This window comes from Xiphias gladius, chromosome 15 (genome assembly GCF_016859285.1).
Source record: "Xiphias gladius isolate SHS-SW01 ecotype Sanya breed wild chromosome 15, ASM1685928v1, whole genome shotgun sequence".
NCBI classification, from domain to species: Eukaryota; Metazoa; Chordata; class Actinopteri; order Istiophoriformes; family Xiphiidae; genus Xiphias; species Xiphias gladius.
In genome coordinates, this window is record NC_053414.1 from 7,262,017 (window position 1) to 7,276,768 (window position 14,752).

General features: G+C 44.0%; 1 protein-coding gene across 2 annotated transcripts in view; it reads left to right on the top strand.

Moving 5' to 3' along the window:
* Positions 1-6,092, top strand: part of LOC120800741 (platelet-derived growth factor subunit A-like) — a 23,791-nt gene extending 17,699 nt beyond the window's left edge. For both annotated transcript variants that reach the window (XM_040147039.1, XM_040147038.1), the window contains 2 exons: positions 4,226-4,352; positions 5,848-6,092. In XM_040147039.1, coding sequence (XP_040002973.1) covers positions 4,226-4,352; positions 5,848-5,858 — 138 coding nt within the window. In that variant the 3' untranslated portion in view covers positions 5,859-6,092. The remainder of the gene's footprint in view (positions 1-4,225; positions 4,353-5,847) is intronic.
* Positions 6,093-14,752: the final 8,660 nt, after the last annotated feature.

Here is a 14,752-nt window from a genome sequence, read left to right on the forward strand (position 1 = left end):
AAAAATGAATACGCCCCCTCCATCCACAGACCCCACCCGGTGCACATACTTTGCCACAGACGTCACACCGCTTCTTCTCGGGGTTGTATCTGTGTCAAATTGAAACTCTCAGACATTTTACACACACTACTAAGTCCCCCCTTTACATAGGTGTCAGGATCTCTGATGTCCATTGAGGACCAATATCCATAGATAAGTTTTGAAGTCGTAGAAAAAAAGCACCCCTTATGACATCAGGTATTGACTAGTAACTGTCAGATTCGGTTTTTTTCACGATCAGACGTAATCCGGACCAGCAGGACTTTCTGAGATTCAGATCTGCAGAAACGTAAGCAGATAGGCTCGAGGGGGAACACGATATTCAGACAGTCAACGGGGTCACTCTCAGTAACATTTCACTTTCTACCAAATGTGTTGTAAAGTTTAGGATAATTTTTTACTTCCACAAGTGTTAAAAGTGTGATTTGATATTGAAGCCTGGCACCTTTCACAGTACAGAGGAAACTGAGGAGCTGAATTTAGGGACTGTTGCAAAAGTGCTAATAGGCCAAGAGAGCTTTTCCAATTTTTGTCAATATCTGTCAAATTTTAGAACACTTAAAGCGACAGTATGTAACGTTTTTCTCATATTTTTTTAAATTAAAATATGCTCAAAAACACATCTTAATGTGGAGAGGTACCGTCAAAGGCGCCTGTGAGCCAGACTCATTGAACAGCCTGGCAGCAGTGCAGAGGAATTCCCTTCTAAAGTTTTTGAGCAAGCGTAGCCCTTCCAAACCAAACACAGGAGGCCAAAGTGTGGGGGCGGCACCTCGTGACTGTCGGGCAAAAACGCTGCGGGAACACGCTTCGGCTCTACGCCTCCTCTCGCACCGAGGCGTTGAGCTAGTGTTAGCTGCTGGCTGACTCACAGGCAAGCAACGCCCTCGATTCCTGCAATTAGCTGAGACGGCGAACACGACGAGGATGTAGGTGGAGGGCTGGGCGGAGCGAAACGGAGCGCTTCGCTCTCAAGTCTCATGCTGGCACTAGCCTGACTTCCAGAATTTGCATGTGGTAGCTTTAAAACGAACTTTACTTTCACCTGAACATTTTTTGCCAGTGCATGCAGAACCTCCTATTGAAAAAAAAAAAAAAAATCAAAATCCCCAGTAAGCCATTACGGCTCAGATTTTTTTTTAATCATAGATACTTGAGACCAACCAGCAGTAGAGACAATTTTAACAACTTACGGCCTTGCTCACTTCCAGTATAAATCCGAATATAGATATTCTCCTGAGATAAACTGATACAGAGAGACAGACTGCAGCTTTGTGTCACATAAATAGTATGAAATCTGCAAACAAAAACAGCAAAAAGACAGTAGGGGAGGCAATAATGTAATTTTCTGAACTTTCATTCTCACTATTTCAACATGTTGGCATGTTGGTCGTAAACACCGGTAATCACGCTACAAACATTTTGTAAAAAAGGCTTTTGTTATTTGTCTTTTTGTGGCCCCAACTGGAGGTATACACTCCACACCTGCCAAAAACAATTACTCTCCCCAGCTTAACCATTGTGTCAGTGTTTGTGAGTGCATGTGTGTTGGTGACTGAGAGTCTGGCAGTGAGTTAGTTCAAGAACATAATAGCTTCCTTTTGATCTCTGCCAGAGCTGGAAATAAGACTCAGTAAACCCCAAGTGGTTCACAGTCACGCCCTGCCAACTGGAAGCTGACCCAAGGTGTGTGTGTGTGAGTGTGTGTGTGTGTGTTCTGTTACAGGAAAGCGATCTAAGATGCAATTTTAAATTTTGAGCATAACAATATTAACTTGTTTTTCACTGTGTAAATATGAGCATGTGGGTGTGCAGTTTGTTGCATAATAATTGCACAGGTGGATATATGGGTTCGCCATCACTACTATGGTAGTTCCAAATACCGCTTATCTAAAAGGTATTTTGAAGTGTGTTTCAAGCGTTAGACAAAAAAACCGGGCCTACATGCAAAGATAGAAATGTAAAAACAAAAACAAAACAATGAGATTAAAAAGCAGGCTTTGAGAGTGAGTGAGTGGGAAATAACGAGAGTGAAAGATGGCAAAATTGTGTGTGTTACCAGAGGTCAAGAGGTACAAAAAGCAGAGAGAGGAGGAGAGGGCGAACTTGATTCTCTGTGCTTTGGCCTGCTGATACACAGTCCGAGATGAAAGGGCTCGTCCTTTGTCCGCTTACAGAGGAAATCAAAAATAAAGTCACTCGCATGTGCTGAGATCCAAGCGTTCAGAGGGTAAACGGTCACGATTGCAAGATGGACTCGCACGCCGCCAGAGGGGATATGGCAGGGGCTAAGGTTTAGCTGGTGCGTCCACATGTGAGCCAAATAGAGAGAGAGAAAGATAACGTTAGCGCCGGAACCTTGACCTCACTACGACCGTATCAGTCCGTGGGTGCGAAGCCGGTGAGATGAGAGTCTGTACCTCCAAAATCCGAGGCTGTTGTATCCTGGATAACGATTGATTGCCCCTTCAGTTTGGAGCGCGTTGCTACGTCAAGTGACGCAGGGTCTTGCACGTTCGAGTGTGAGACAGACAAGTGGATGGGTGCAACGTTGGTCTCGAAGCAGGTGTTGTACCAGACGGTCTTGGTGGAGAGTGAGCTGAACCTGAGGAAACAACCTCTTGGTTCACCAGTCGATCTACATCCAGGCCCTCGAACCCCTCACCGATACCTCTTTTTCAGGACTGCCCTGTTCGCATCTACACAGTCGCGCACATTCACACCTAGAAGCTTCCTGTTACGACCACAGTCCTACAGCCACTGAGCAGTTGGGGGGTTAAGGGCCTTATTCAGAGGCAGCTACCTTCGAGAAATTTTTGCAATTTCCAAAAACAGACATGCATAGATGGGCCAGGTTTGTAAGGCAAGATTTGAACTTCTCTCTCAAGCTTTTTTCCCTCTTCACATTCTTCACACGGCAAAAAGAGTATGCACCATCATCCCCATTTGAATGATCATCGCATGACGTCCCCTTCCGTGCAAGCTTTCTTGTCCCCTGGTTCCAGGGAACAGCTCCGGAGGTTTTGAATAAAAGCAGCCCCTCGCAGCGTGTCAGGACTGACTCTTGTAGCACCCTTGCCTGGAAGTTAAACCCCGGCCCGATGGGGGCTTTAGCGGCGCGGCTCCTCACCTCAGCTGAACCTCCCCGGTTGCTGTGAATTTTAGTCTCTGCTCGTCTGTGTGTGAGTCTGTTCAGACATGAAGCAGAGATCTTGTGCAATCAGACCTGGAGCTCCACTGACTTGGCTCCTTGTCCGGGATGTGAGCATCAGCATGTGGTGAATCTGTGTGTGTGTGTGCTTGTGTGTGTGCGTGTGTGTGTGTGTGTGCGCGTGTGTGTGTGTGTGCGTGTGTTTGTGTGTTTGTGTGTTTGTGTGTGTGTGTGTGTGTGTGTGTGTGTGTTTACAGTATGCTTGGTAAGTTGATGCACGTGCCTATGGGTTTCTGTTTATAAACGTGTGTGTGGGTAAAATCGAGGCAGACCTATCGCTGTTTCCACAACCGGGCTCAGACATTCTGAGTTAGCAAGAAGGGTGACGTGTTTTGACACAAAAACACAACATGCATCACTTAGTGTCAGTGAAATCAAACCTCGTGGCAGTGATAATGCTCTTCTAATTCCTCCGAACAAGCGCAGACACACCTGTGTGTTTGTACAGGTACGGTTGAGAACAGTTGCCATTTGCAAATAACAAGCTCAAAAAAACAAAAAAAAGGCATTTTGTCTGCAGCACATGCGATACACATTTATAGTAGCAGTCTTCGTGGAATGCTGCTTTGCATCAGACTCCCCCTTAGTGGTTTCTCGCAGGATCACCGAACTGCAACCAAGTTTGGTTTGAGCCTCCGGGAATTCGTTTTAAATTCTAGTGAACTTTTCAAAGACGTCAAATACGGCCCAATCAATTTTGGAGAAATTTAACATATAAAATACATTTAAGATTCACATACAGTACGCATACAGATTATCCACTTAGTTGGCAGTTTATTAGGTACAACTAGCTAAAACGAATGCAGTCTAACACAACAGTGCCGCAATAAATCCTCCCTTCATGACGGTTATAACGTTCAGTTTTTGATGTAAAGACATTTATGAGGGTTTTAAAGGAAGCAGTTAATGTGAAGGTGCTGATATGCCAGCGGCCTGTATCTTAAAATCGATATCTCTAATTGACTGTTCGTTAAGGTGGCGAAGGTGGAGTACGTGCGGAGGCGGCCCAAGCTGAGGGAGGTGCAGGTGAGGCTGGAGGATCACCTGGATTGTATGTGCATCAACAAACGCCACATCAGCCCGAACTCAGACACAGAAAATGGTGAGCAAACAGCTGCGTGTGTGTGTGTGTGTGTGTGTGTGTATGTTCCTGTGTTGCCTCATTTCACATGTGAAGGCTGCTTCTGTCTGAATTTGTCTTCTGACACCGAAAGAGCTGATAAGAGATCTGAGGTATTTACTGTGTCTTTCCTCTTTTCCTGATTTAGTCCTCCTTCAGGGTAACACCCCCTCACACACACACACACACACACACACACACACTCCCAAACCCTGCTCCCTGAGATCCAAATCTCCCTCCTGGACTACAGCCAACGACAGACAGCAGAACTGATAAAAAATGCTTTTTCCAACACCTATCAAAACCATGCTGAATGGAGTTGGATTCGTGAAGTGTACTTTGGGTGTGTAGCATGGACGTTAACTGAAAAATCACAGGTTTCGATGCCCAGGACGAAAATGCGCCCATCAATCTGCAGCTTTGCACCTGTGACCTTAAATACGAACTTGTCTACTCACTGGGAGTCACTGATACCAAAATGCACAACTCCAATCACAGCGAAAATAATTATTTTTACACAGAGTTTCACCGCAAATCACACAGTGAATGATATCGGCCCGGCTGATATTAAACCGGAGGGCTTGCAGCTAGGGTAGCCTGTAATCCAGAGGTCAAAGGGTCCATCCCCGCAGCAGCCATGTGATTTCCTGCAAACTTCCTTCAAGTCACATCGACGTCGGCTGAATGTAAAACTGCGTATCGAGCTCCTTCCACACGTGCGCCTCGTTCCGTAAATGCGATGGCCCTTGTTCGCGTTTTGTCTCGGGCCTCAATGAGAGTCGCAAATAACGGAATGCCGCCAGCTTAACCTAAAGGCTGCAGCAGCAGGACACGTTGTGTTTCAGGCGCGCTCGAGTAAATTCATCACTTTGTCACCTCATATGCACTGAGAAAAATCGGTGCAATTAACCACGAAGCACCGAATGAGCCACTCCTTAAGATTAAGATCAGCTCCTGGCAGACGTACGGTAATAATCACACCAGCACTCCCTCCCTTGTATTAAACGGGAGTCCAAACCTAATACCCTGACATTCTGTTCTCATGCAAACTTGGACGTTATACAATATTCAGCAGTATTCTCCAATAAATTACGAATCTGATGAGGTAATGTAGTAGGTGATTCATTGTGAGAAGAGCGAGTAAGCGTCCCTCGTGCTCACGGGGGTCATTAATTAAGACTTTAACGGGGAGAGCGATAAGTAATTTCTGACTTTTGTCAGCCTCACTAGGCCAACAAAGAATCGCTGTGTAATCCATTGGCAACTCTGTAAAGATACTGTTGGAAGCACAGCTCACAGTGGCTGTCAGCGGTGGACAAAGCAGGTATACCGAGCACAGTTACAACAGGAATGTGTAGGTTTTTTGGTACGTGACACTATAAAATATTTGCTGTTGGGTATGAAAAGGGATCTGTGTTTAAACAAGAAGACTTTTATCTGATCATTCCTCGTATTCACCTGGCCTTTCTTTCAACAGGCATCAGGTGAAGAGAGACGGATGGATGAAGGGGTGGAGGAGAGCGAAGAGAAAAAAAAAGACGACGACCTGAAGCAGAAAGCAAGGACAAGCACCTTTTGCCTCTAACATCTTCACCACCTGGCAGCAAGTGACTGTGAAAGGTTTTATGGAAAATATTTTAAGCAGTGAACCTGTGGGAGGTTTAATGGAGAGTAACTGACTCATGCGAACTTCAACTGTACCTTGAACGTTTCGCCAAAAAAAAAAAAAAAAAAAGAAAACAAACAAAAAAAAACAACCTTAGAGCAACAAACTGTCAGACACAGAAATGAACCACAAACAGGCAGAGGGTTCCTCACCGTGACTCCTGGATGGAGAAAAGAAGCGATTAGATGCTGAAAATGCAGAACACTGGCAGAAGTGAGGTGGATTCTGGGATACTGGAAGACTTATTGTCTGCGTCTTGGTCCTTCTCCAGAGTTTAAACCGCTCAGTGACTCGGATTATGAACTGGGTGGAATCCTTTGTAGAAACAGTGACTGGAATTAGGTTTTGTACTCCAAGATTTACTCCTCCTCAGCAAATCACTCGCACGCACACACACACACACACACACACACACACACACACACACATATGCACGTACAGTATATCCTCTTATTTTTATAACCTCTCATTTTCTATTGCTGTCTGTTTCTATTTAGGTATGTTATTCACAGAAAGACTGGAGGGAAAAAGATCCTCCTGACATGTTAATGATACTAATAAACTATTTATATGAAACCAAAGTGGGAGTGTTGATCATAAAAAACGACTTTAAGGTTTGTCACAAAATGCTTCTACGACTAAAGGATTTAAGATTTCATTTAAAACGGAAAAAGGAACTGAACAGGCTTCTGTGCGTGCGTGTGTGTGTGTGTGTGTGTGTGTGTGTGTGTGCGTGCGTGTGTGTGTCTGTGTGTCTGTGCATGTGTGTGAGAGAGAGATTATCTGGAGGATCATAATACTGAAGCTAAAACCCCTGGTGAATTTCTAACTGAGGGTAACACACACACACACACACACACACACACACACACACACGCATAAAACGCTACTAAAGGAGGGACAAGTGATACACATGGACACACTGTTACCACAGTGGAATAACTAACAGCTAACGGCTGATTTTTCAGTCTTGTTGCAGAGTTACTGTTGTTTTTCCAAACTGGGGCCAAGGAAATGACAATGGTCTCGGTAAAGCGGAAGGTAAATGTTTTCAGAGGTGACCTCACCCCGGGACTCGCAAACGCTGGTTGACGCGGCGGAGACGGTGACCTCATCTCAAAACACGACACATCTGTCAGCTGCTCATTTAGTGTCCACTCTCATTAGCGTTCGAATGCGACTTCTCTCGCTCTGTGTTTCTCTCGCTTCTATACAAAGAAAAGCGTGTGCCTCCATCGGGCAAAATCACATGTAATGATGCAAACTGGACCGGCACCGGTGAAGCATAAATATTTCCTGTTGTGGTTATCGATTCAAACTGATGTTGTCCTGGAATCAAATTTAACTGGAGTGACAGGTGACTAGAAATCCGACGAGCTGCTCAGATAGAACGAAACCAGCCAAATGTTGTGAAAAGAACAGGTAGTGTGAATTATCCTTTGAAAATGTGAATAATGTAGCGTTGTCATCGCATGCTTGCGTGGTGATAAGCTGCAGGAAAAATCCCAGGTCGCCAACAGTGAAGATAATCATCAATAGGAAGTCAGATGTGGAAAATATCCCTTTGTTCCCAGAATGATGAGTCATAGAAAAGCAAAACATTAATAAACTAGAATGGCACTCAGTAGGGCGCATACCTCCGCCAAGGCCAAGGACTGACGAGATTGTACCGACATATTGACAGTTTACATCACATTAGCAAGAAATTTGGCACAACTGGCGACTCCGAGAAGATGCTGAAAGAAAAAAACATAAGCGGACCGTTTTCTACACCACAACTTGTAAACCCTGAACATGACTAATTGTGTGTTCCCTTCGTCTTAATTGTGTGTAATCTCTTTGTATTTTAATCAAGGTCATAAATTGCAGTGCATTATTGGCTTGATGATTGTTAATGACTTTATTGCTCTTTATCTGATGCGGAGGGCGATTGGCAGTGACTGTGCCCGGGTTGCTTTAAAAACAGGTCCGTGACTAAAACATAAGCTGCATTTTACATTTCATTTTAGTTGGGTGTGATGCTTTAGGCCGAGCCACGGGTGTCTCAAGAATATGTCGTATCTACTGTACGGTACAAGTCCGAGCAACAGATGCAGGTAACTTGAGCGTGGACATTCGTTCTCCGCCGTGCAAAACGTGCTCGCGGTGAAATACTCTAAACACAGTGTTCACTATAGCCTTTCTCCAGAGCTTTCGACTGTATCTCACTGCCTCCCTCAGCACATGGCACTTGCTCAGGTGCGATTACCACTCAGATGCAAGTTAAAGACTCCAACATAAACTTGGGCTCCAATTATAAAATGTTTACACCAGAACAATAACTGCTTTGTTTCTTTCTGCTATAGTGAAATAGATTTTACGGAACAGCTACGCTGGTTAGGGAAAAGCAGCCAATTAGTAAACAGCAAAGTAAAGAGAAGACTGTCGGGTTTGTTTCAGTTGGTGATGAAGACATAATGTGTTTTCTCCCACTCGTCCAAACCTGAAGCCACGTCTCCGAATCTCATTGCCGTGAGGCCATTCCAACCCCGGCTGGCATTCCACAAACCGGCTGTTTGGACTTTTACGCTGCGGTTCCACGCAGCTCGCAGCTGCCTCAAACAGCTCTTTATGTTTCAGACGTTAAACCCTTATTGGCGCGTCCATCAACAGCTTTTTGCATTCATAACAAACTGAAGACAAAACAAATGTTTGTTGGTGGCGGTGGTGAAAAAGCAGACGAGGCAGACAGTCGGATGACTTCATGCAGGCTTGAGGTCTCTTTGCGTAACTCATTTTGCTGGCATATTGCTCTTGGAGGAGCTGGTGTAAACCATGTGTAGACGTTGGCCAACACTGTAACCGGAGTGGGCAGTTTTTGAAAATACATAAATTTCATAATTGAGTGGTTCAGTGTGAGCTGCACAAAGACAACACTGTGTTTGAAGAAGACTTAATCAAAAAAAAAAAAAAAAAGCTTTGGTTTTTGGTTTCAATCTGTCAAATCTGCAGAAGCAAGGCAAAAGTTGCAGTTTCATCTGCTTTGTTCTCAGGACGCAGCTAAATACCCAACATCTAAATGTATAAAAAAAAGAGAAAGTATCACGTAGAAATAATGCGCTGAAAAGCAGTCGTTTGTGAGCGAGGGAACAAAGAGAGAGAAGTGACAGATGGGGATAAGACTGTGTAACAGGGTCTGAAAGGTGAGAGGGAGTAAATGTAAATAGACAGGATGGAGCACTGTGTGTGTGTGAGTGTGTGTGTGTGTGTGTGTGTGTGTGTGTGTGTGTGTGTGTGTGTGTGTGTGTGTGTGTGTGTGTGTGTGTGTGTTTAGCATAGAGACAGTGAAAGTGTATCTTTGTGTGAGAGACCAGATGAAAGTGGGTTTTTGTGTGTGTGTGTGTGTGTGTGTGTGTGTGTGTGTGTGTGTGTGTGTGTGTGTGTGTGAAACAGAGAGAGGAACTCCATCTCTCTCTCTAAAGCTCAGTTAAGCAGATTAACAACATGCTAGCTAAAATGCTGAACGCTTCCGCAGGTCAAGTACAACCTGACATAAGCAGATGGAAGTCCGACTCGCCCCCTTCATCGCCCGATCTCAGATCAGATTACCAAATCTCAGGATTCCAACACTCCGCCACTAAGAAGCTAAACGTATATCTGATTCTGGGTCAGCGGGTTTTTCTGGATGAACACCTCCAGGTGCTGTTGCAGCTGTCGTATTTAACATACAGACACGAAAGTGGTATCAATCTTATCATCCAACTCTTGGCAAGAAAGCCAGTAAGTGTATTTCCCCAAAATGGCCAAACTATCGCTCGTGTTGCTTTTTTGGTTTTGATCATACGTACATATTGCTAAAACACAAACAACAATTAGCTTGAAGGATTATGAAGTAAATCATGTTGCAACCACAACTTCAATCTTAATCTTAAATGTAACAATCTGAAATGAATACAATTTACAACTGCAAATGCAAGATAGAAACGTTTTGTTTGGACACAAAATGTGTCTACCAGCTAGCGTCGGCAGAAACCTCTGTTTCCAGCCCTGGTGGACTAATGTCTTGTATGTTCTTAATATGGCGAAAATGAAGATATGGGAAATAATATGGGAATTGGGAACAAGTGTTAGGGCCATATCACATCCTTTTCATATTAATCCAATCAGTGTAATCAGTCATCTGCATTTGATATGTTTTTCACTCATTTATTTAGGTTCTTCCTTAAATTTGTCAGCTGTCCGTAGATTTTCTCATATTAACAAACAGCAAAAACCTTAACCATAGTCTTACCCAAGGAGTTTTTAGTTGCCCACTCTTCTCCTAACACTTTCAAGTGCTAAGTAGGGGAATACAATCTTCACAGCTTGTATCAGAAAATTTAAGATTAAGCCAGACGCTCACATATCTGCAGTAGGGGTTCCACCGACGTGGGTTTTTAACCATGCTAGTGGCTTGGCTCTAAGGATGGCAGTGTCGCTTTGTCGGTTGCACGGTCGCTTGGTTCACTACTTTGGTCTAGACTGAAAAATCTCGACAGCTATTGGATGAATTGGCACGAAAGTGTGTACAAACATTTTATGGTTCTCAGACAATGTGTGCTACTGACTCACAGCTTTTAGTGAAATATCTCAACAACCGATGATGGGTTGCAATGAAAATCAGCTACGCACATTCATGTTCCCCTCAGAGACTTTCCTCCTGTAAAAGAAAAAGGTGGACTGTGCAGGCAGGTTATGTTTTATTGATAGGCGACCTCTAGCAGCCGTAGTAATTATGGCGGGAGCACAGGAGGAAGTCAGGTGATGTAGTATAAAGAGCTACAAAGTCCGCATTAGGAGGCGGCTGGGGTGGATGGATGGGTCGACAGCCGTGTGTCTCCTGTGTGAAACTGATTATTGGTTCTTTTAACCGTGACCATGCCACGACCTTAACTGCGTGTTTATTATTGAAACCATGACGACAAACGTCCTATAACCTTAATGAAAGACTATTTTAACCCAAACCACAATCTTTTCCTAAACTTAACCAAGAAGTATTTGTGCCTAAAACTAACTAAATTGTTACTGTTCCACAACGTTAACCGCGTGTTTGTTATTGTTACTGTGACGACGAATGTCCGGTAAACCTGCCACTGGTACACTCCTACGGGTCGTGTCCAAGGGTGGGGACAAGCGACCGATATGGTCTCAGGTTGAATTGAAATTGCTTTTGTGATAAACTTATCAACTCATCTCCGTAACACCATCATAATGTCTAAATTTCAATCTGTCCAACACTTGTGGTGTTTGACTAAACACCTGCTAAACTGAATTCCATCAGCTTCAGCTGTAAACTGTGTTTCACGGTGAACATGGTAAACATTATATCTGCTGAACGTCCGTACATCGGCAATGTCATTTTGAGCCTGGTAGCCTGTCGAAGTTAGCATTTAGCTCAAAGCACCACCATGGCGTGTCTGTTGACTCTTAGACTTGTTGGAGGCTATGTAATACCAATAACGGTCGTCAACATTATGTAACGTATATCTAGTGGGAGCCAATGGACACATTGTGTTATGTTCATTATGTGTAGATGGGATCTGTTACTGAAAACCACAGTAAGTAGAAGGAAAAAACAGATGGATCTCCACACCTGCGGTGTTTTCTCCCTGCTCCTTTGCCGGCTGATGGGTGCAAGCACCAGGTGGTGTCCCATTCCGCCGTTGAGTTATTTTTCCATGACCTCTTAGGGTTCTGTTTTTGGGAGGCTACTCCACATGCAGGGTGACCCCTAAACAAGGGGAACTGTTGAGGAGGAGAACTTGGAAATGTCTTAATGTAACTGTGGTCAGGGAGAAATCATCATCCTTTTGGCAGTGGACAAACCAGACAGGCCAATATCCAATATTTTAAATTTGAAGTCACTGCTGGCCCAGTATAACCATTATTATTATCAACTCGACGTCTTCTCATCCTCCTACTGTCTTTCTTTATTGCAGTGATGTCAAACTCAGTCTTGATTAAAAGTAAACAGTCTTTTTCTACCTCTTCTCCTCCCCGATTTCCTCCTTTCGTTTCCATGTGTCACACAGAGCTGCTTTGTGAGAACTCATCTCACCAGATAAACACGTCCACCTCCCACCATCAGACATTTGCCCACCACTGGATACAGCAGGGACGGAGAACGCTGAGGTTTTGGCACCATTGGATGAAGATTTAATGCCGTGCGGTCAAGGCTGATGTTTTGGTGCTGGATCCTGTGTAGAGGTTTGATTTATTTCCAGTGAACATTGATGCAAATAATTCCTGTCCAAAACATTTTAAAAAACCTTATAAAATCAGAGAGAGAGAGAAAAGTAAGAGGTAGAAAAAGCCATTTCTGAAGTCCTCTGGTATTACCTGTTATCCCATGATGCCAGTTTTCAGCCGGTGCCCACATGTTTATAATAAAGACCAGCTCTCTCAGTTAACAGTGTTCTTAGATTGTCTTGTCGCCCTCCAGGTTTAAACTCTGTTTCTCTATGCGGCAGGGTATGACAGCACGTTCTTCTTGTTACAGAGCGTAACAAATCCATTTCTACATATTGGTAATTTCCTCTGTTTGTGTATCTCCTCCTTCCTGTTTTTCTCCTTCAGGGCCTTCAGGTAAGCCGGCTGCCGCCAGTGCCAGGCTCTTCTCAGAACAGAGAAACACACACCCTGGGTCCACACCTCCTTAAGCCGTATACTGTGCTTGTGCAGAGCGGGAAGACGACAGATGAGATACAAATCTACTGAACACCAAAACTGAGGTCGGAAAATCATGAAATGTGGGCTGTAAAAGCTACATGTCTATACCGTACCTGTAAGAGAGAGGAGGATAATAAGGTGCTCCCACTGGTTTTGCTTTGTCAAACCTCTAAGAATTATTGAAGGGGTCTCCCTTGGACTGCAGTTGAAATTTGGTCTTAGCCATATGTTCAAATTATAATTTCTGGTGATGTTTTCTGACAGCAGTTTTCACATGTTTCAATTTGAGCAACGAGTCTAATTTTAGTACCTGCCAGCCTATCTTCATATGAACTTATCCAGCTATTTCCAGTCAATTGCAAGGCACAATGCGATTTAAACTTATTTTGACTCACTTTCTATTATGTAGCAAGATGGTTTCTGGGAGAGCACAGGGCTGGTAAAAGCGTATTCAGCTTATTCATCGGAGAAGCAGGCAGAGGTTGTCAGTTCAGGGCTGAACAATTACATAACAAGATGAGACCCCAAGCAACAAATGCTTGGTTTAACAATCGCCAGATTAGATCCACTTTGGTTAGAAGTCCTAAAAGCATGTACTGTGAGCAAATAAAGTTTCACAATAGTGGAACTGTTCAAGATCACCTCAAACAGTTTTCAAACTTTTAAACTTGCTGATGCTCTGCTTTATTGTTCTGGGGTAACCTGGCAATGTCCACCCTTTCTCATCTTTTTACATATATATTTACTTTTTTTTTTATTTTCCCTAGGGCTCAGGTGGAAGAGCAGCTTATCCATTAAGCGTAGAGTTGGATGTTTAATGCCTAGATCAACATACCCTTGCTCCCCAGATTATGCATCTCAATGGGCAGGACAGTGCCTTGCAGAGTTGTGTGTGACTGAGAGCCATTGTAAAGCATTTTGTCCTAGTCGGGTTGACAAATTCCAGATAAAGGCCGTTACCATATTACCTACTGTTCCCTTGTCTCAGGCCCACAGTGTTTGTTCATTTAATGTTAAGCGGAAATGCTCAAGAGTCTGGCGCCAAAAAACCAGCGCCAGCTCCAGCACATTTTTTTAGGCTAATGGGCATAATTAGAGACCTAGGTGACGGTAAGCAAAAAGAGGAGTTATAGAGAGCAGACACAATGTTGAAGTTGAATGGATTGATGGGAAAAGAAAGTGATATGTGAATAAAAACTGCAAACTCTGCACCTAAAGTGTCCCGTAAATATATACTATATAATCAGCTCTCTAGCAATGGAGTTTGGAGAGTATACTAATTTGGACTGTTCTTGTTGGCGTATGTTTATCGTGTTTGGTTATCATGTTTCGTGTCTGTACTTTTTGAAGATCTCAGTTATTTCAGTAGAGGGCTGAAACGAGGAACATGGATTACAGAGTTTTATTGAAGCACACGTCACGCGAACTGTATGTTTGGACTCTACATCGTGAGTGGGCTTTTTCAAGAAAAAGACGGAGCCGCACTAAAACATTCACTTGTTGTAGCTGAAGCGAGGTGATTTTGACCTTGGGTTTGCTCCTACATGAAGCAGGTAGCGGCCTGCTGCAGGTCTCCGTGACACTGTTGCCTCAGGGGAAACAGCTGCTTGATCACTATCAAATATTCCCGCAAACACCCAATTCACCCCTTAGCCACACGCCTCCTGATCTCCTCTTCACTGTTTGACTTTGGAACAGCTTTTTAAAGTCGTCAGCCTCTTCCACACACACAAACAGAAGAAAAAGCTGTCCTGCTGTCAACCACTCCAAAATCGCCCGGCAAAATAAACCCCCACCTCCCCGTCCCCTCTCGTCGTTGTCTCCGTCCCCCGCAGCTCCGCCATTGTCTTTGGCTGGGCCAAGCAAAAGGCCTGCTTGCCGCCGCTGAGAGTTTGTAGAGTCACAAAGAGGAAAGCAGCAGTGTGGCTGAGTAGGGAAATAAAAACTGAGAGGGGGAATGATCTCGGGAGGGGTTAAGTGCTTTTTGATGGACTCCCTGGAGGAGGGATTTTGATTGTTAAAGGATTAA